Raw genomic sequence first — 18852 nt, 5'->3', positions numbered from 1 at the left:
GTGATTCAACAAATTCATTTTACCAAGGGCTCATGGAAGGGAGGAGAGAAACAGGCAGGTATTCTTCCGTATCAAAACTATCCCTCCAGGAAGCCAGCCTAGCCTGGCGACTGAAATAGGGCTCATGGCAGAGATGGTAATGGTTGCCCCCATTAAAAACTTTGTGGAGAGATGAGATAATGGATGCCAAACCTCAAAGGGATGAAAAGTTCCTTTAGGTAGGAAATAAATAACGCTTTTGACTCTGTTTACACACAAGTCACAGTAAAGTGCCCAACTGAATTTATTTACCAATTGAAGATTAACTGGAGTTGGCATGAATCTGTTCAGTTGTTGCTAACAAGAGCAGGAGAAGCAACAGAGAGCTGACAATGCAGAGACCCTGATGGCCCTCCATGCTGGAAAATTTGTGTCATGCTTAAGCATCATAGAAGTTTAGAAGCCAGATTGTGGAAATGACAACTGATAAGGAGATAGGGGAAATCTGGCAGTAGTAGTGTCTTATAGTAGGAGTTCAGAGCTATTCTTAAAAGGCCAAATATACATAGATATAAATACATCTACTCCCAGACTTTTCACACATTCCATAAAGAGTTGATACAATCTTTTGTTTAAAACAATTTTTATTTATTCTTCAGAAACAAATAAAATTTTGAAATGCCAGTAATATACCTGATATTGTTAGGTTGATTGAGCACCAAACTAAGTCTGTTACCGTATTTGTTGGTTGCACCTCTGAAAAGTAATTTCCTGCTATAATCAAATTTCATTTTAGTTCTACTTTAATAAAATAAATAAAACTCTGCCTCATGTCTCATTTAGACATTTAGATTTACTAGAATAGATAAAATGGACTTTTCACTCCAAAAATCAATGATGCCATCATTATGAAAAATGATTACATAATTTGAGACCCATTTGAGGGGAGGTAAAACGATCAGTTTATTAGGGCATTGCTTCATGCTTTGTATTCATTGCTTCTGCTCCTGTACTCAAGAGAGTTAAATTTTAAAAAACATATTTACTTCACATTTATATTGATATATTTATGCATGTATTATTTCTATTTAAATTTTATTATTTTATATTTCTTTTAAAAATTATGCTGTATTACTTATATTTTTACTACTTAGCTGTCCCTATAGACAGGTGCATTTCCAAGAGAAAGGCAATAAAAAGTTGATATAATTTTATAATTTATTTTACTGCTATCTCTTCCTCATTCTGTGCAGGAAGTCAGGAACTCACATTTTTCCTTGCCTACTTATTTGGCTTCAAAATGCTGAACCAGGCTACTATATGCTGATAGTTCTTCATGAACAATTCACCCTTCTCTGCTTAGCCCTCTACCCTGGGAGGACAACCATGTAAACTCTATGACCTGGACTCCTTTGCCTGTCAGATCTTGATCAGAGTCCACTGATCAAAGAAATAGAAGGAAAGAGGAAGGGGTACTATACTGCTCTCTTCCTCCTGTGGGCAGTAATTATATCCCTTCACAGCAACAGATTCTATTGGTTGGCTTTTCATCCACAGTCCCAACTCTGATTCAGGCTCTGGTATTGTTATTTGTTCCTTTGCCCCCATTAAGCTGAGGCACACTACAAGCTCCACTTTGGCTAGACTTTGTATGCCTTAACACCCCTTGCCGGTTCATTTAATCCTGTCCACTCTCTTCAAGCAGACTTTTTATAAATGCCTTTTTTTTTTCATAAGGAGTCTGTTTCCTTCTGGGAAAATGATTTTACTAGCTATTGGTAGGTAATAAAATATAGCAAAGGTGGTAGTCATCATGACAATATTAGGTGCATATTATTGCTCAGATACTTTATTTGTTTGGTGTTCTGGTTAGAACAGGGTTGGTTCCACTGAAATAATTGAAGTTCATTTCTCCTAAGAGCTAGAGAAGTTTGGAAAATAATTTCTCACATCTTCAACCAAAAAACAACAGGAACTAATCCCCAGAACTCTTAAACTTTATACAGATGGGTGTAGTTTGGAAGCTGTAACATGGATAGTGGTACTGGGCACTATGGTGGATAGAGGGCTGGTTATATTTGAGTTGTAGCTGCTGTAGGTACTGTGGAGATGGTTGCTACTGCTGTGGTGGTGGTGGGCTCCGTTGCAGTAGTGAGCTCTGTGAAAATACTGATGGTAGTTGCTGTGGTGGTGGAATCAGTGGAAGTACTCATGGTTGCTTCTGTAGTAGTAATGATGGTTGCTGTGGTGGGGGATTCTGTGGAAACGACAGTTGCTGTTGTTGGTGTAGGTTTAGTTGAAGTGGTGGTGCTTACTGTGGTGGCGGTGGCTTCAGTAGAAGTTGTGGTTGCTGTGGTGGTGGATTCAGTTACAGTGGTGGTGGTTGCTGTAGTGGTGGGTTCTGTAGAGGTGATGATTGTTGCTCTGGTGGTGGGTTCTGTGGAAGGTGTGGTGGTTCCTGTTGCAGTGGTAGTTTCAGTGAATGTAGTGCTGATTGGTTTGGTGGTGAGTTCTGCAATGGTAAAGATCGTTGTTGTGGTTTGGAGTTCCGCAGAGGTAGTGGTGGTTGCTGTAGTGGTGAACTCTGTGGAAGTGATGGGTGCTGTTGTGGTGATGGGTTCTGTGGAAATGGTGGTGGTTGCTATTGTGGTGGATTCTGTGGAAGTGGTATAGGGTTCTGTGGAAGTAGTGATTGTTGCTGTTGTGGTAGGTTCCGTTGACTTGGTGGTGGTGGCTTCAGTAGAAGTTTTGCTGGTTGCTGTGGTGGTGGAGTCTGTAGAAGTGATGAGTGTTTCTCTGGTGGTGGGTTCTGTGGAAGTTGTGGTGGTTCCCGTAGTGGTGGTAGGTTCAGTGGAAGTGGTGGTGAATTCTGTAATAGTGATGATTGTTGCTGTGGTGTGGGATTCTGCAGAAGTAGTGGTGGTTGCTGTGATAGAGTCTATGGAAGTGGTATTACAGGGTTCTGTGGAAGTGATAATGGTTGCTGTTCTGGTGGTGGTTGCTGTGGTAGTGGGTTCAGTGGAACTGATGGGTGTTGATGTGCTGGTGGGTTCTGTGAAAGTGGTGATGGTTGCTGTTGTGGTAGATTCAGTTGAAGTGACAGTGGTTGCTGTGGTGGTGGATTCTGTAGAAGTGATGATTGCTGCTGTTGTAGTGGGTTCTGTGGAAATTGTGGTGGGTTCAGATGAAGTGGTGGTAGGCTCTGTGGAAATAATGGTTGCTGTTGTGGGTGTAGATTCAGCTAAAGTGGTGGTGATTACTGTACCATTGGGCTCTGTGGGAGTGATCATTGCCTTTATGGTGGTGGGTGATATGGAAGTGGTTGTGGTTGTTATTGTGGTAGGTTCTGTAGAAGTAATGATGGTTGCTCTGGTGGTGTTTCCTGTGGAAGTAGGGGTGGTTCCTGTCGTGGTGGTAGGTTCAGTTGCAGTGATGGTGATTGCTGTAGTGATGGGTTCTGTGGAAGTAATGTTGGTTGCTGTGATGGTGGGTTCTAGAAAAGTGGTGGTGGTGGTTGTGGCAGTCAGTTCTGTAGAAGTGTTGGTAGTTGTTATGGTAGTAGATTCTGTAGAAGTAATGATAGTTGCTCTTGTGGTATCTCTTACAATTGTGGTGTTTCCTATTTTGGTAGGTTTGGTTAAAGTGATGGTTGCTATGGTGGTGGGCTCTGTGGAAGTGAAGGCTGCTGTTGTGGTGGCAGGTTCAGTTGAATTGGTGGTGATTTCTGTGGTGGTGGTGGCTTCAGTAGACGTTGTGTTGGTTTCTGTGGTGGTGGGTTCAGTTAGAGAGGTAGTGGTTGCTCTGGTGGTGGGTCCTGTGGAAGTTGTGAATGTTCCTGTTGTGATGGTAGGTCCAGGGAAAGTGGTGGTGACTGCTTTGGTGGTGAGTTCTGTAGTAGTGGTGATTGTTGCTGAGGTTTGAGATTCTGCAGAAGTAGTGGTGGTTGCTGTAGTGGTGGGCTCTGTGGAAATAATGGTGGTTGCTGTGGTAGATTCTGTAGAAGTGGTATAAGGTTCTGTGGAAGTGGTAATTATTAATGTTCTGGTGGTGGGTTCCATGGAAGTGGTGGTGGTTGCTGTGGTGATGGGTTCAGTGGAAGTGGTAATGATTGCTGTTGTGCTGGGTTGTGTAGCAGTGATGATGGCTACCATGTTGGGGGATTCAGAGGAAGTAGTGCTTGCTGTTGTAGTGGTGGGCTCTGTGGGAGTGATGGTTGCTGTTGTGGTGGGTTCTGTGGAAATGGTGGTGGTTACTGTGGTGACAGATTCTGCAGAAGTGTTGATTGTTGCTATGGTGGTGGGTTCTGTGGAAGTTATGTTGGTTCTTGTTGTGATAGGTTCAATTAAAGAGGTAGTAGTGATTGCTGTGGTGGTCATATCAGTGGAAATGGTGATGGTTGATAATGTAGTGGGTTCTGTTGTAGTGATGATAGTTGCTGTGGTGGGTGTGGAAGTAGTGGTGGTTTCTGTAGTGGTTGGCTCCATGGAAGAGGTGGTGTTTGCTATTGTGGCAGATTCTGTGGATGTAATGATGGTGCCTGTGATAAGTTCTGTAGAAGTAGTATAGGGTTCTGTGGAAGTGGTCATGGGTTCTGTGGTGGTAGATTCTGTAGAAGTAATGAATGTTGCTGTGGTGGTGAGGTCTTTGGAAGTTGCGGTGGTTCCTGTTGCAGTGGTGGGTTCAGTTGTAGTGATGATGGTTGCTGACGTGGGCGATTCTGTGGAAGTAGTGGTGGTTTCTGTGGTGGTGGGCTCTGTGAGAGTGGTGGTGGTTACTATTCTAAGGGGTTCTGTGGAAATAATGATGGTGGCTGTGGTGGATTCTGTGGAAGTGGTATAGTGTTCAGTGGATGTGGTGATGGTGGCAGTTACGGTGGTAGGTTCAATTGAAGTGTTAGTGGTTGCTATGGTGGTGGGCTCTGTGGGAGTAATGGTTGCTGTTGTCATTGTAGGTTCAGTTGAAGTGGTCATAGCTTTTGTGGTTGTGGGCTCTATGGAAGAGGTGATGGTGGCTGTTGTGGTTGTATGTTCAGTTGAAGTGGTGGTGGTTGCTGTGGTGTTGGTGGCTTCTGTAGAAGTTGTGGTTGCTGTGGTGGTGGTCAGTTCACTTGACATGGCAGTGGTTGCTGTGGTTGTGGATTTTGAAGAAAAGATGATTGTAGTTGTGGGGACAGGCTCCTTGGAAGTTGTGGTGTTTCCTTTTGTGGTGTTAGTTTCAGTTGAAGTAGTGCTTGTTGCTCTAGCGGTGGACTCTGTGGAAGTGATGGTTGCTATTGTGGTGGGTTCTATGGAAGTAATAGTAGTTGCTGGGATGGATTCTGTGGATGTGGTATAGGGTTCTGTGGAAGTGGTGATGTGTTCAACAGTAGTGGATTCTGTAGAGGTGATGGTTGTTGCTGTGGTGATGATTTCTGTGGAAGTTGTGGTAGTTCCTGTTGTGGTGGTAAGTTCAGTTGAAGTGGTGGCAGTTGCTGTGGTGATGGGCTCTGTGAAAATGATGGTTGCTGTTGCTGGTGTAGATTTAGTTGAATTGGTGGTGGTTGCTGTGGTGTTACTGGGTTTTGTAGAAGTTGTGGTGGTTGCTGTTGTGGTAGTAGTTTCAGTTGAATTGGTGGTAGTTGCTGTGGTGATGGTCTCTGTGGAAGTGATGGTTGCTGTTGCAGTGGGTTCTATGGTTGTAATGATGGCTGCAGTGATGGATCCTGTGATAGTGGTATAGGGTTCTGTGGAAGCAGTGGTGGGGTCTGTTGTGGTAGATTCTGTAGAGGTGATGGTTGTTGCTGTGGTGATTATTTCTGTGGAAGTTGTGGTAGTTCCTGTTGTGGTATGTTCAGGTGAAGTGGTGGTTGTTGCTGAGGTAGTGGGCTCTGTGGAAATTATGGTTGCTGTTCTGGTTGTAGGTTCAGTTGAAATGGTCACGGTTGCTGTGGTGGTGGGTTCTGTGGAAGTGATGATTGCTTTTGTTGGTGTAAATTCTTTTGAACTGGTGGTAGTTGCTGTGGTGGTGGTCAGTTCACTTGAAGTTGCAGTGGTTGTTGTGATTGTGGGTTCTGAAGAAGTGATGACTGTTGCTGTGGTGACAGATTCCTTGGAAGCTGTGGTGTTTCTTGTTGTGGTGGTAGTTTCAGTTGAAATGGTTGTGGTTGCTGTGATGGTTGGCTCTACGGAAGTGATGGTTGCTATTGTGGTGGTGGGTTCTGTGGAAGTGATGGCTGTTGCTATTGTGGTAGGTTCTGTGGAAGTAATGACTGTTGCTGTGGTGGATTCTGTGGAAGTGATATAGGGTTCTGTGGAAGTGGTGATCGTTGCTGTTGCTGAAGGTTCTGTGGAAGTAGTGACAGCTGCTGTGATGGATTCTGTAGAAGTGGCATAGAGTTCTGTGGAAGTGGTAACGTTTGCTGTTGTAGTGGTAGGTTCAGTTGAAGTGGTGATGGTTGCTGTAGTGGACTCTGTGGCAGAAATGGTTGCTGTTTTATTGGTGGGTTCTGTGGAAGTGGCAGTGGTTTCTATTGTGGTGGGCTCTGTAGAAGTCATGATGCTTGTTGTGGAGGATTCTGTGATAGTCGTATAGGGTTCTGTGGAAAAGACAGGAGTTGCTATTGTGGTGGTAGGTTCAGTTGAACTGGTGATGGTTGTTGAGGTGGTGGATTCTGTGGATGTTGTGGTGGTAGCTAGAATGGCAGGTCCTGCAGAAGTGGTAGTGATTGCTGTGGTAGTGGGTTCTGTGGGAATAATGATGGTGGCTGAGGTGGAACCTGTGGACATTGTGGTGTTTCCTGTTCTGGTAGAAGGTTCATTTGAAGTGGCAGCAGTTATTGTGGTGTTGAGTTCATTGGAAGCTCTGTTGGTTGCTGTTCTGATGGGTTTTGGAGTAGTGATGATGTTAACTGTGTTAGTGGATTCTGTGGAAGTAGTGGTGCTCGCTGCAGTGAAGGGCTCTGTGGATGTGATGCTTGCTGTTTTATTGGTGAGCTCTGTGGAAATGGTGGTGGTTTCTATTGTGTTGGGTTCTGTAGAAGTAATGATGGTTTTTGTGGTAGATTCTGTGAAAGTAGTGTAGGGTTCTGTGGAAGTGGTTATAGTTGCTATTGTGGTGGTAGGTTCTGTTGAAGTGGTAGTTGCTGTGTTGGTGGATTCTGTATCAGTGACAGTTGTTGCTATGGCAGTGGGTTCTGTGGAATTGGTGGCTGTTACTGTAGTGGTGGGTATAGTGGAAGTGAGGGTGATTGCTATAGTGGTGGGCTCTGTAGAACTGATGGCTGCTGTTGTGGTGAGTTTTGTGGAAGTGATGATTTCTCTTGCGATGGTGATGGGTTTTATAATGTTAGTAATAGTGGTTGTAGCCGTTGTGATTGTTTTATTTGAGGGTGGAAGGCACCCTTTTGTACCAGGAGGATAAGGAGGGCGAGGAAGGCGCCCTTTTGTACCAGGAAGACAATGAGGGAGTGGAAAGCACCCTTTTGTACCAGGAGGAAGACGGGGTGGAAGGCATCCTTTTGTACCAGGAGGAGAAGGAAGGCGTGGAAGGCGCCCTTTTGTGCCGGGAGGGGAAGGAGGGCGTGGAAGGCGCCCTTTTGTGCCGGGAGGGGAAGGAGGGCGTGGAAGGCGCCCCTTTGTGCCGGGAGGGGAAGGAGGGCGTGGAAGGCGCCCCTTTGTGCCGGGAGGGGAAGGAGGGCGTGGAAGGCGCCCCTTTGTGCCGGGAGGGGAAGGAGGGCGTGGAAGGCGCCCCTTTGTGCCGGGAGGGGAAGGAGGGCGTGGAAGGCGCCCCTTTGTGCCGGGAGGGGAAGGAGGGCGTGGAAGGCGCCCCTTTGTGCCGGGAGGGGAAGGAGGGCGAGGAAGGCGCCCTTTTGTACCAGGAAGACAATGAGGGAGTGGAAAGCACCCTTTTGTACCAGGAGGAAGACGGGGTGGAAGGCACCCTTTTGTACCAGAAGGATAAGGAGGGCGAGGAAGGCGCCCTTTTGTACCAGGAAGACAATGAGGGAGTGGAAAGCACCCTTTTGTACCAGGAGGAAGACGGGGTGGAAGGCATCCTTTTGTACCAGGAGGAGAAGGAAGGCGTGGAAGGCGCCCTTTTGTGCCGGGAGGGGAAGGAGGGCGTGGAAGGCGCCCCTTTGTGCCGGGAGGGGAAGGAGGGCGTGGAAGGCGCCCCTTTGTGCCGGGAGGGGAAGGAGGGCGTGGAAGGCGCCCCTTTGTGCCGGGAGGGGAAGGAGGGCGTGGAAGGCGCCCCTTTGTGCCGGGAGGGGAAGGAGGGCGTGGAAGGCGCCCCTTTGTGCCGGGAGGGGAAGGAGGGCGTGGAAGGCGCCCCTTTGTGCCGGGAGGGGAAGGAGGGCGTGGAAGGCGCCCCTTTGTGCCGGGAGGGGAAGGAGGGCGAGGAAGGCGCCCTTTTGTACCAGGAAGACAATGAGGGAGTGGAAAGCACCCTTTTGTACCAGGAGGAAGACGGGGTGGAAGGCACCCTTTTGTACCAGAAGGATAAGGAGGGCGAGGAAGGCGCCCTTTTGTACCAGGAAGACAATGAGGGAGTGGAAAGCACCCTTTTGTACCAGGAGGAAGACGGGGTGGAAGGCATCCTTTTGTACCAGGAGGAGAAGGAAGGCGTGGAAGGCGCCCTTTTGTGCCGGGAGGGGAAGGAGGGCGTGGAAGGCGCCCCTTTGTGCCGGGAGGGGAAGGAGGGCGTGGAAGGCGCCCCTTTGTGCCGGGAGGGGAAGGAGGGCGTGGAAGGCGCCCCTTTGTGCCGGGAGGGGAAGGAGGGCGTGGAAGGCGCCCCTTTGTGCCGGGAGGGGAAGGAGGGCGTGGAAGGCGCCCCTTTGTGCCGGGAGGGGAAGGAGGGCGTGGAAGGCGCCCCTTTGTGCCGGGAGGGGAAGGAGGGCGTGGAAGGCGCCCCTTTGTGCCGGGAGGGGAAGGAGGGCGTGGAAGGCGCCCCTTTGTGCCGGGAGGGGAAGGAGGGCGTGGAAGGCGCCCCTTTGTGCCGGGAGGGGAAGGAGGGCGTGGAAGGCGCCCTTTTGTGCCGGGAGGGGAAGGAGGGCGTGGAAGGCGCCCTTTTGTGCCAGAAGCAGGAGGGGGTGGAAGGCTCCCTGTTGTGCCAGGAGGAGAAGGAAGGTGTGGAAGGCGCCCTTTTGTGCCAGAAGCAGGAGGGGATGGAAGGCGCCCTTTTGTACCAACAGGAGTACGTGGTGGAAGGTGTCCTTTTGTACCAGGTGCAGGACGATGTGGAAGGCGCCCTTTTGTACCAGGAGGAGTACGTGGAAGAGGGCGCCTTTTCGTACCAGGAGGAGGTGCAGCTTGCCCTTTTCTCCCAAGAGGAAGAGGAGGTGGCACGTGCCCTCGAGGACCAAGATGAGGTGGTGGTCTAACAAGTCCTGGACCATTGGGAGGAGAAAGAGGAGATAAAACTCTTCTTGACTTGTAGGGTAGAGGAGATGGTGGCTGCTCTCTGGGTAGATGTGGTCCCCTGGGAACACTTTGATTCTCACTGGGCTGTGGAGATAAAAACCAAACATCAAACAGATTTCTAAATTTTATCATTTAAAGTTCAAACATTAGTATATGTACTTTTAACAATCATACGGTAATATATTTCCCTGAGAAAATAAATTAGATAAAGGAAAAAATAGAGAATATTCCTTCTCTTCTGGAAAAGTGGGCACTTGATGAAGCCTAGAATAAGCAATAAATGCAAAAATGAGAAACAAACAAAAACTTCAATTGTTGAACTACAGGTTTCAGAGGAGGCCAAATTGCCTTGATTGCTTAATAGAAGAGATTCTATTTGGAAGTAGCTTCAAATGGAGGGAAATGCTCCATTGCAACTACCTGGAAAATTCTTTATTACTCCTGCTTTCAAGAATTCAGTGAGATTCCAGGCTCCGAACCATTAATTAATTGTATGACTATTTGTTGAGAAACAATTATATGCAACACACATTTTACGGGGCTAAGGGAAACAGATCTAAGGCCTGAATCCTTCCTTACAGGAGCCTGAAATTTAGTGGGAACTATAACCTCCCAAATTACAATAAAAGACAATACAATAAAAAGTCTGTGGGAAGTTGTGTAGAGTGTTGGTCAAGACAAATACTGGAGTCTGATTGCTGGAACCATTCCATCTGTTGCATGCTACCTGAGGTGCTTATTACAGCCTCTGCTACTTCACTTCTGAAACGTTTCTAAAAATAATTCCTGTCTCAGATATAGGATTATATATAATCTGGGAAGTGCTTAGACATGGTAAAGTATGGTGAGGACTCAATATAAATGTGAGCTACTTTGTACTCTGTGATTACCAGGCATAACGGTTTGTGGATCTGACAGCAGGTCAAGAAATAATTGACAAATAGTGAAAAAATTTTAGATGCAATAACAATTTGGAAGCAAAGTTTAGTTTTGGTGAAAGAGAAGATTAAGGATTGCTTTGTAGAAAAGATAGCATTTGAAATGAAGCTTAAATAGTAGAATTGAAATGGGGAAGAGAAATTCAAATTAGAATGTTGTAAGCGAATGAACAGTCAGGAAATAGGAGGCCTAGTCTTAGGACAGTCAGAAGACCAATCTGTCTGGACCAGAAGTTTCAGGAAGTTGCAAGACTCGGCACTCCTGTAACTTTCAGTTACTTGCTTCTGTGTCTTTCTGCCATATTGGGGTGTTAATAAGAGTCACGAGTAACCTAAACTATGAGAACATGGAAACTATGAGTAAAGAGATCAAGTCTCCCTAGGAAACATCAAACTTTTCGATCAACGCTATACAAACTACCTTCTCTATTTCTACTGCAAGGCTGGTGAACGTTGCTGGAGAATCCCACAAATCCCTAAATATAAGAGATTATTCAGCTATAACAAAGAATGAAATGTTGCCATTTGCAGCGACATGGCTGGACCTAGAAATTATCACACTAAGTGAAGTAAGTCAGACAAATACTGTATGATATCACTTATATGTGGAATCTAAAAAGTAATACGACTGAACTTATTTACAAAACAGAAACAGACTCACAGAGATAGAAAACTAACCTATGGTTACCAAATGGTAAGGGTAAATTAGGAGTATAGGATTAACAGATTCATACCACTATATATAAAATACATTAACAACAAGCATTTACTGTATAGCACAAGGAACTATATTCAATATCTTGTAATAACCTATACTGGAAAAGAATCTGAAAAAAATATGTACAACTGACTCACTTTTGCACCCAAAACGAGCACAATATTATAAATCAACTATACTTCAATAAAAAAAAAATTCTAAGTCATTTCAGAAGGAGCCATAGCTATATTTTTTTCCACATGACTGATTTCTCTCTGGCTACTTTTATTTGGATTATTTCTGAATTATTGACCAAAGAGCTTCCAAAGTGCTTGCTGTCCAGGATCCTTTGACCTATGGCCAGATGAAGATCAATAACACAGGTTTATAAAATTATTTCTTTGTAACTTGAAATACAAAATACTAAGATTTTCTAGTCAAATGGAAACTAAAATATGAATATTGCGAAGATAAAATGAGCCAAGTAGAAGCTGGGGTGTTAATAAGAGTCACGAGTAACCTAAACTATGAGAACGTGGAAACTATGAGTAAAGAGATCAAGTCTCCCGAGAGAGAGAACAGTGCAGAGATAAGCAGGTATGCCTTGAGAAGTGAGGACTGGATCTTAGGACTGACTGAATTTGTTGTTCCAGTTCTAATTTACATTTATTCTTTTGTTGACTTCCCTTTTCTTGAGATATCTTGAGTGGTTCCCTGTTCTTTGCAACCAACAAGAAAGCCTGTAGCACCATCTAACCTCATCTCTTGCCATTCCCTTCTGCATTCTTGCTTCGACCATACAGACCTGTACTTGCTTTGACCGTACAGACCATGTAGAACTATCAACATAGGGGGCTGTTTCTTGCCCCTGTGTCTTTGTATAGGCACTTCTAGCTGAGAATGCTTCACTCCCTCCCTAATGTCCAGCCACCGGTGAAGCTCATGTTTAAGTAGCTTCACGCCCACTCAATACTTTATGAAAATTTAAAAAATTATATGGCAAATATCTTTATACAATATATAATCAACCAAATTTTTACTTTTGTGAAGGTTTCACTGGAGCCCAAAGCAAATTTCATCACTTTCTTCTCACAGAGATAGTAACTATTTGCTTTGATAATTCTCCCTCTCTTGTTTTAGTATCATGAGCTGTTTTATTGTTGTTGAAGAAAGTGATGGCATTTTCCTCAGCTTTGTATCTCCAGCATCTCAGTCAGTGCCCAACATCTTTGTGGGAGTGAAGAGGAGATAAGTTAATGTTCTTACTCTTTTTACTTTAGCATTTTTATTATAATACTTATAACCACTTATAATATTGTATGATAATTGTTTAGCTCCTCCTCCCCACCAAAGAAAACCCTTAAACAAAAAACAATTTCTCTATTTTGTTCATCTTTCTATCTCCAATTCCTGGTGCATTCTAAGCTCCAGTAAGTGTTTTTGAATTAATAGATGTGGATTCAAATAAAATTCTGGGATCTAAGTCATGGTCAGTGTCATTAATGAAGGTGCCATATGGGAAAGGAGTCATTTAAGTTTTAATCATTTTGAATTTGAAAAGCCATGGAACTTTGTAAATACAGACTGAAATCTCAGAGCTGGGATTCTGTAATCTTTTAAACTAGAAGGAATTTGTCTTAAGTTGCATTAGTCTTGCAGTTCAGGCCTCTTGAGTAAAAATGTGCCATTAATTCATAAGATTGTTCAAGATTGATGCTTTGTATAAGGTTCCTTAGAAGTTGCCTATTCTTAGTATGAAACAGAGGGTTGTAAGGAAGGGGAACAAAGACAGCATTTTCTCTATTACTGTCTCTGAAAAGCACTCTAGTATACTAAGTTGTGGTTTGTTGCATCCAGCTCTCCCAAATGTACTTGTCCATGGAACTTCCTGTATCTTCAAACTGTTAACATTTTTGAAAAGTGTGAGCTAAAGTTTATTAATGTGGCCAGGGAAGTCACATTTGTCACAGTGTTTGGGGGAGTGCTTCAAAAAAGGGGCTTATTCTAGCATGATAAATTTGATAATCAATTATACTAATTGATTTAAGACTTTCATTTGGTGTACTGATTTCAATTAAATTTACTTAAAAAACTCTCTTTATATACCTCCTGTAACTAAAGCAGAATAGCATAAGAAGTTAATTTCAAGAAAATCTATTTGAGTAATCTCAAATTTCAGCATGCATGAGTCCCCTGGATAGCAGGTTCCCAAGCTTCAAAACAAGAAGTTCTTTTTTATTCTCAGGCCTAGGGGAGAGCCTGGAAATATACATTCTTAATAGTTGAATCAGATGTTTCTGATACAGATATCCCGTGGAATGAAACATTGTTCGACTTCATATTCTAGATAAGAACCTGAGTTTAGTGAAAATAAACCACTTATCCAAGAATATTTATACAAATATCATTAAATGTACCAGAATTATAATTCTACTTTATCTCCTTGTATTATTGCTGGAGTCTATTGACATATATTTGTTCATTGTATAATGGAAACTGGTTCCTCAATAGTTTATCTCAGGTAAATATAAGAAATGAGAACCTAACCTATTAGGACCCCAGTTCTGAATTCAACGTTGGTACTTTTTGTGCCATCCAGCACTAGGCTCAGCACACAGTGGACTGCCAGTAATTATTCAGATGTAAAACATATTCTGAGCTCTCTCTCTTCTCCCTAACTCTCACCCCAGCACCAACATACACTAAGGTAACTATACTTTTTATGGGGTTTGTGTTACTCCATTGATGTTTATGGCTATGGAATTTATTACTTGTTTCTTTGCATTGGATCTTCTGTACAGCCTATCCAAATGTTTCTCAGAAGTTTGAATTAACATAAGTGTTTCCTGAGTGAATGACCTGTCTTTTTATGCCATTTTTTCTTATGACAAGCAGAGTAAAAAGTAAAGCAGAACTTTACTCCACAGCCAATTAATAGAAATATTTTAGCCCTAGCCAATGTGTTTTTAGACATTAGAAAGACTTTCTAATTTTAAAGTCTTTATAATACATTTATAATGCATTGGTGCATTATGTTGTCTTTTTAGAAAACTCGTCTTGAAGCCTCAACTTTCCATTTTCCATTTCCTATATCCTTAAAACACTTAGTAAGCTTACATTATATTTTTCTGATGATTTGATTGTAGTTCTTTTGAAAAAGAGAAAAGAGAAGAGATGTTTTCCAGATCAGACATAGCTCTCCCAGATTCCACCTGCCCTCTGTTTTTCAGGCCTAAGACCTCTGTCTAGTTGAAGAGTCATATGTAAAAGAGAAAGAAGAAGGGGAGTAAGAACAAGTCTATAATGATTGACATTTTGATACTATATTGTTCTGTAAAGAATGATGACAAATAGGTTTCAAAATTTTGTTTGAAATTATAATTAGTAAGAAATATATCAAGAATATTTAAGACTAGGGAAACTTACCGTAAAATGTGCAACAAGAGCCAATAGGCTGAAGATGAAAGTTAATTTTTTCATCCTTTAGTCTTGTCTCTGAAAGCAAGCCAATGATTGTCCATGGTTAGTCAAATTGATCAACGTTATTATTTTTAAAATTTCAAATAAAAAATTTGAAAGGATTCTAGTACATATTATGTGATATGACAAAGAAATAGTACTACCACCTTCAAAGATGTGCTTGAAATTTTGAGGAAAGGAAGCAGCTTATATACACAGCAATATTGTTATGTTTGTGATATTTTATAACAAAATGACAGGACTTGTTATTTTCATTCACATCTAATGAAAGATAAGTCCTAGATAATTTTTCAAATACATCTTGAAAATAAGAATATTTTTGGAAAATCCTTCTTGCCTCTAGCAGTGACTGCTTTGGAGAGACATACTTATTTGAGTGTGCTTTTGGTATTAGTACAGATTTCTGTAGATACATGACCAGGATAGTGTCAATGTGACCAGATTGTTGTCAAAAATAACTTCTTAGTGTAATTATCTTTTTTAAAAACGTAATTCCTCTGTTAGATTTATCTGAAGGTAAAATATTTGTGCGATGTGTACCTTTTTTTAAACAACACTCTAGAAGGTATTATTGCCTTGATATTCTTTTTCCCCACAAGACATTCCCAAAAGCCAATTGTTGTCCATCAGTGTCTGAATTAGGAAAAAAGAGGTTTTGTCCTTAATCTGACTATGGTTATCAGCAATATATCACAAGTACATGGCAAATCCAATCACACCATGATGACAGATTGCCTTGGGGTCATAGGGGTGTCCATCATCTATACTAGCCTTGAAAATGACACAGGAAGAGAGGTCCATGGATTCTACAGTTGTATGTTCATGAGGTCACCACCTTAAAATTACTTTTTTCTAATATGTTCTCTTTACAGGCAATTTAAAAATACATTAAAAACTCAACTCATACAAAAACAACAGAAATGCAAATCTTTGTGTTTGAGTCTCTTCTATTCATGATTGGCTTTAGAGACCATTAAAACATATCACTAAAAAAGTCAATAGATTGGATGTAAATTGGATGTAAATTGTGCAACCAGTCAACATGATGTTCTTGACACAGTCTTTCAGAAATTTTGAAGACCTGGTTAGCTTTACCACTGCCAATGCTTTTTTCTTAAAACACATCTGAGTTTTTTAGGTAGCTTGAATCTTTACATTTTTTTAAGCTTTATTGAGATATAACTGACAAAGTCATAAAGTGTATAACATTATTATTTGATATATGTTACATTGTGAAAGGATTTCCCTCACTGAGTTAATACGTCCATCACCTTACCTATATATATATATTTAGTGAGAACATTTAAGTTCTACTCTCAGCAAATTTCAATTATACAATCAGTATTATCAACTATAGTCATTGTGTTATATGTTAGATCCTCAGACTTTATCTTATAACAAAAAGTTTGTTCCCTTTTACCAACCTCTCCCATTTCACCCCCACTCCCCAGCCCCTGTTTCTACTCTCTGTTTCTATGGGTTTGGCTTTTTAAAAATTTTAGATTTCACTTATAAGTGATACCATATAGTATTTGTCTTTTTGTTTTTGGCTTATTTTATATAGCACAATGCCCTCCAGTTTTATCCATGATGTTGCAAATAACAGTATTTCCTTCTTTTTAAAGGCTGAATAATATTCCATTTATATATGTGTGTGTGTATCTCTCTCTCTGTATGTATATATATATATACACACGTACACATACCACACCGTGAGAATGATGTGATTGAGAATATGAGCAAAAGTTAGAATTCTAAAGTCAAAATACTGACATATATATTTCTGAGTACCACTTACCTTGACAGGAGATTCTTCTTTGGAACAACCAGAATGTTGTTTAATCTTACTTTTGCCAGATACTCAGTTTAGATAGTCACAATTTGAAAACTCGAGAAGAAAAAGAACTTCCACAGAAAAATCTCTCTTCTTAAATACCTCTGTCTGGATTTCTATTGGAGTTAAGAGAAAGCTTGAGGGAAGGTAAGCTGTGTTGATTTTCTTTACCTAAACAAAGAAATGACAGTTGCAGTTGCCAGTTTGGCAGCTTCATCCATAGAACTGTGATCCAATCTCTGCCTAGCAGGCCTTGGGGAAGCATGCTGAATGCTCTAATACAGTGGTTTTCAAGCTTGACTGCACATTAAAATTACCTGGGGAGCTTTTAAAAAATCCTCTATTCTCAGAGCTTACCCTAGACCAATTTATCAGAACTATAGAGCAGGAAGACAGGCAAAAGTATTATTAAATCTCCCCTGAAGTGATTATAAAGTGAAAACTTGTTTGAGAACCTCTGCTTTAAAATGGTGTGGATTCTGGAGTTTGCACGTGTCTAGATATGTGTATCAGAACTGACATGTATACAGTAAGAGTTGACTTATTTGGGAAGAAGGATTTTGAAGAATGGGAAAAGGAAGCAGTTGAAATAAATGTCTTATCTCAATTTTGGAAGTAAGAGGAAAGATCCTTTAGTGGGAGATGGAGAATTAGGAAGCAGAGTCTTTATAATTTCTTAATCTTAATTTTATATTTCTTTCCTAGATTTGTAATTTTATTTATAGGTGCTGTAAACAGACATTTGGGCTACTTAAAATATTAGACAGATGGAAATTGCTTAATACATTTTTTTCTGTAACTTATGAATAGCTAGATTACTTAAAGAGTAAGAAAATCACTCATACGTGGAATCTGAAAAAAAAATGAGACAAATGAACTTATTTACAAAATAGAAACAGACTCACAGATGTAGAAAATAAACTTGTGGTTACCAATGGGGAAAGGCAGGGTGAAGGGATAAACTGGGAGTTTGGGATATGTAGATGTTAACTACTGTATATAAAATAGATAAATGGCAAGGTCTGTAGCACAGGGAACTATATTTAATACCCTGTAATAGCCTATAATGAAAAAGAATATGAGAAGGAATGTGTGTGTGTGTTTGTGTATATATATATATATATATATATATATATATATATATATATATATATATAAATATATATAAAATGGAATCAGGATGCTGTATACCAGAAATTAACACAGCATTGTAAACTGACTATACTTCAATTAAAAAGAACCCCCAAAAATGCTCCAAGATATATTGGGTTCTGTAATTTTATCAACATTATTTGAACAATATGAATAGATACAATATACACTAGCCCAGCAAAGATGGCAGGTACAGGAAAATAACATAATCTATTATGAATTTATGGCAAATAGATATAATAAATCAGACAATTTTATGTTTAAGATGAATCCAGGTACTGAGAGTTTTATCCATATGACATAACCTTTTTTTTCAGTTGAGAAAAAATTATTCTGTAAGATGTTATACTTTATTCCCTAATAGCTATGATTTATTGAGTCTTTGCCACATCCTGGATTGTGTTCTAAACACTTCATGTGGATTAGCTCATTTAATCCTCACAATAATCCCTTGCAATTTATGTTATTATTGCCAGATTACTGATTGGAAAATGAATCATAAGGAAGTCAAGTAACTTGTTCAAATTTTTCCTGAATATTTAAGATAAGAATTGACCTTAAATTTGACACATTTTAGAGCTTGAATTTTTCCCACTGTGCTATTTTGTCCCCCAAATCCAACTTATATACAACCACTTAACTAATTAACATACTTTTTAAAAATAACAGCACTTACTGAAGTGTGGATGCTACTCATTGTAATCTGTGATATCGATCTAGAGAGTGGGAAACAGAATTTACAGAATGGATAGAGCAGAATAGAGAAGAAAATATCAGATGGCATTACATATATTTTCTTATGAAACATTTTATGTTTATATGGGGGGCATATACTGAATTATTTTGAAAATTATATGTTTTTGAGTTGTAGTTGAAAAATATGAAAACCTTTTGTTATACTGTAGTTTAGTGGTGTGTGTGGGATAAAGCCAGGTTGAAATTCCAACTCCCCTCCTGTATTTAGCTGTGTGTTTTATTGGCCAGCTACCTAATAACGTGTATCTCAACGTTGTCACCTACAAAATAAATACTACTAATCTGCTTTATAGAATTTGTTTTGAAGATTACATAAAATGGACATACAAAAATCTGGCCCATGTGATTAGCAAATGTTAGTCTTTTGACAGGAATATCTTCCTTACTTCATTCAATTTTTAAAATACCCTGAAATGATGAGTCTCTCGTAATTGAGAGGTAATGCATATTTAATTTTTAAAGGTGATTTAATTTAAAAGGTGATTTTGGTGCTGATGGGGGAACTGAGTTGAAATTGATCTTAAACTACCAAGTTTTCTTTGCCTAGTCATACCTTTGCTAGTGATTTCATATACTTGACAACTAGAACTCATGCACAATTTATTAGTTTGCTAATTGTTT

General features: G+C 40.9%; 1 protein-coding gene across 1 annotated transcript; it reads right to left on the bottom strand.

Annotated features, from left to right (window-relative positions):
* Positions 1–226: 226 nt before the first annotated feature.
* On the bottom strand, positions 227–17402 carry LOC105080435 (uncharacterized). Its single transcript, XM_010969414.3, has 3 exons — positions 16288–17402; positions 14436–14504; positions 227–9458 (listed from the first exon to the last, which is right to left on the bottom strand). The coding sequence occupies exons 2-3, from the start codon at positions 14487–14489 to the stop codon at positions 2052–2054; spliced, it is 7461 nt and encodes a 2486-aa protein (XP_010967716.3). The 5' UTR covers positions 14490–14504; positions 16288–17402; the 3' UTR covers positions 227–2051.
* Positions 17403–18852: the final 1450 nt, after the last annotated feature.

This window comes from Camelus bactrianus, chromosome 2, assembly GCF_048773025.1.
Source record: "Camelus bactrianus isolate YW-2024 breed Bactrian camel chromosome 2, ASM4877302v1, whole genome shotgun sequence".
Taxonomy (NCBI): Eukaryota; Metazoa; Chordata; class Mammalia; order Artiodactyla; family Camelidae; genus Camelus; species Camelus bactrianus.
The sequence above is the reverse complement of the archived record's forward strand: the minus strand, read 5'-3'. Positions and strand labels throughout refer to the sequence as shown.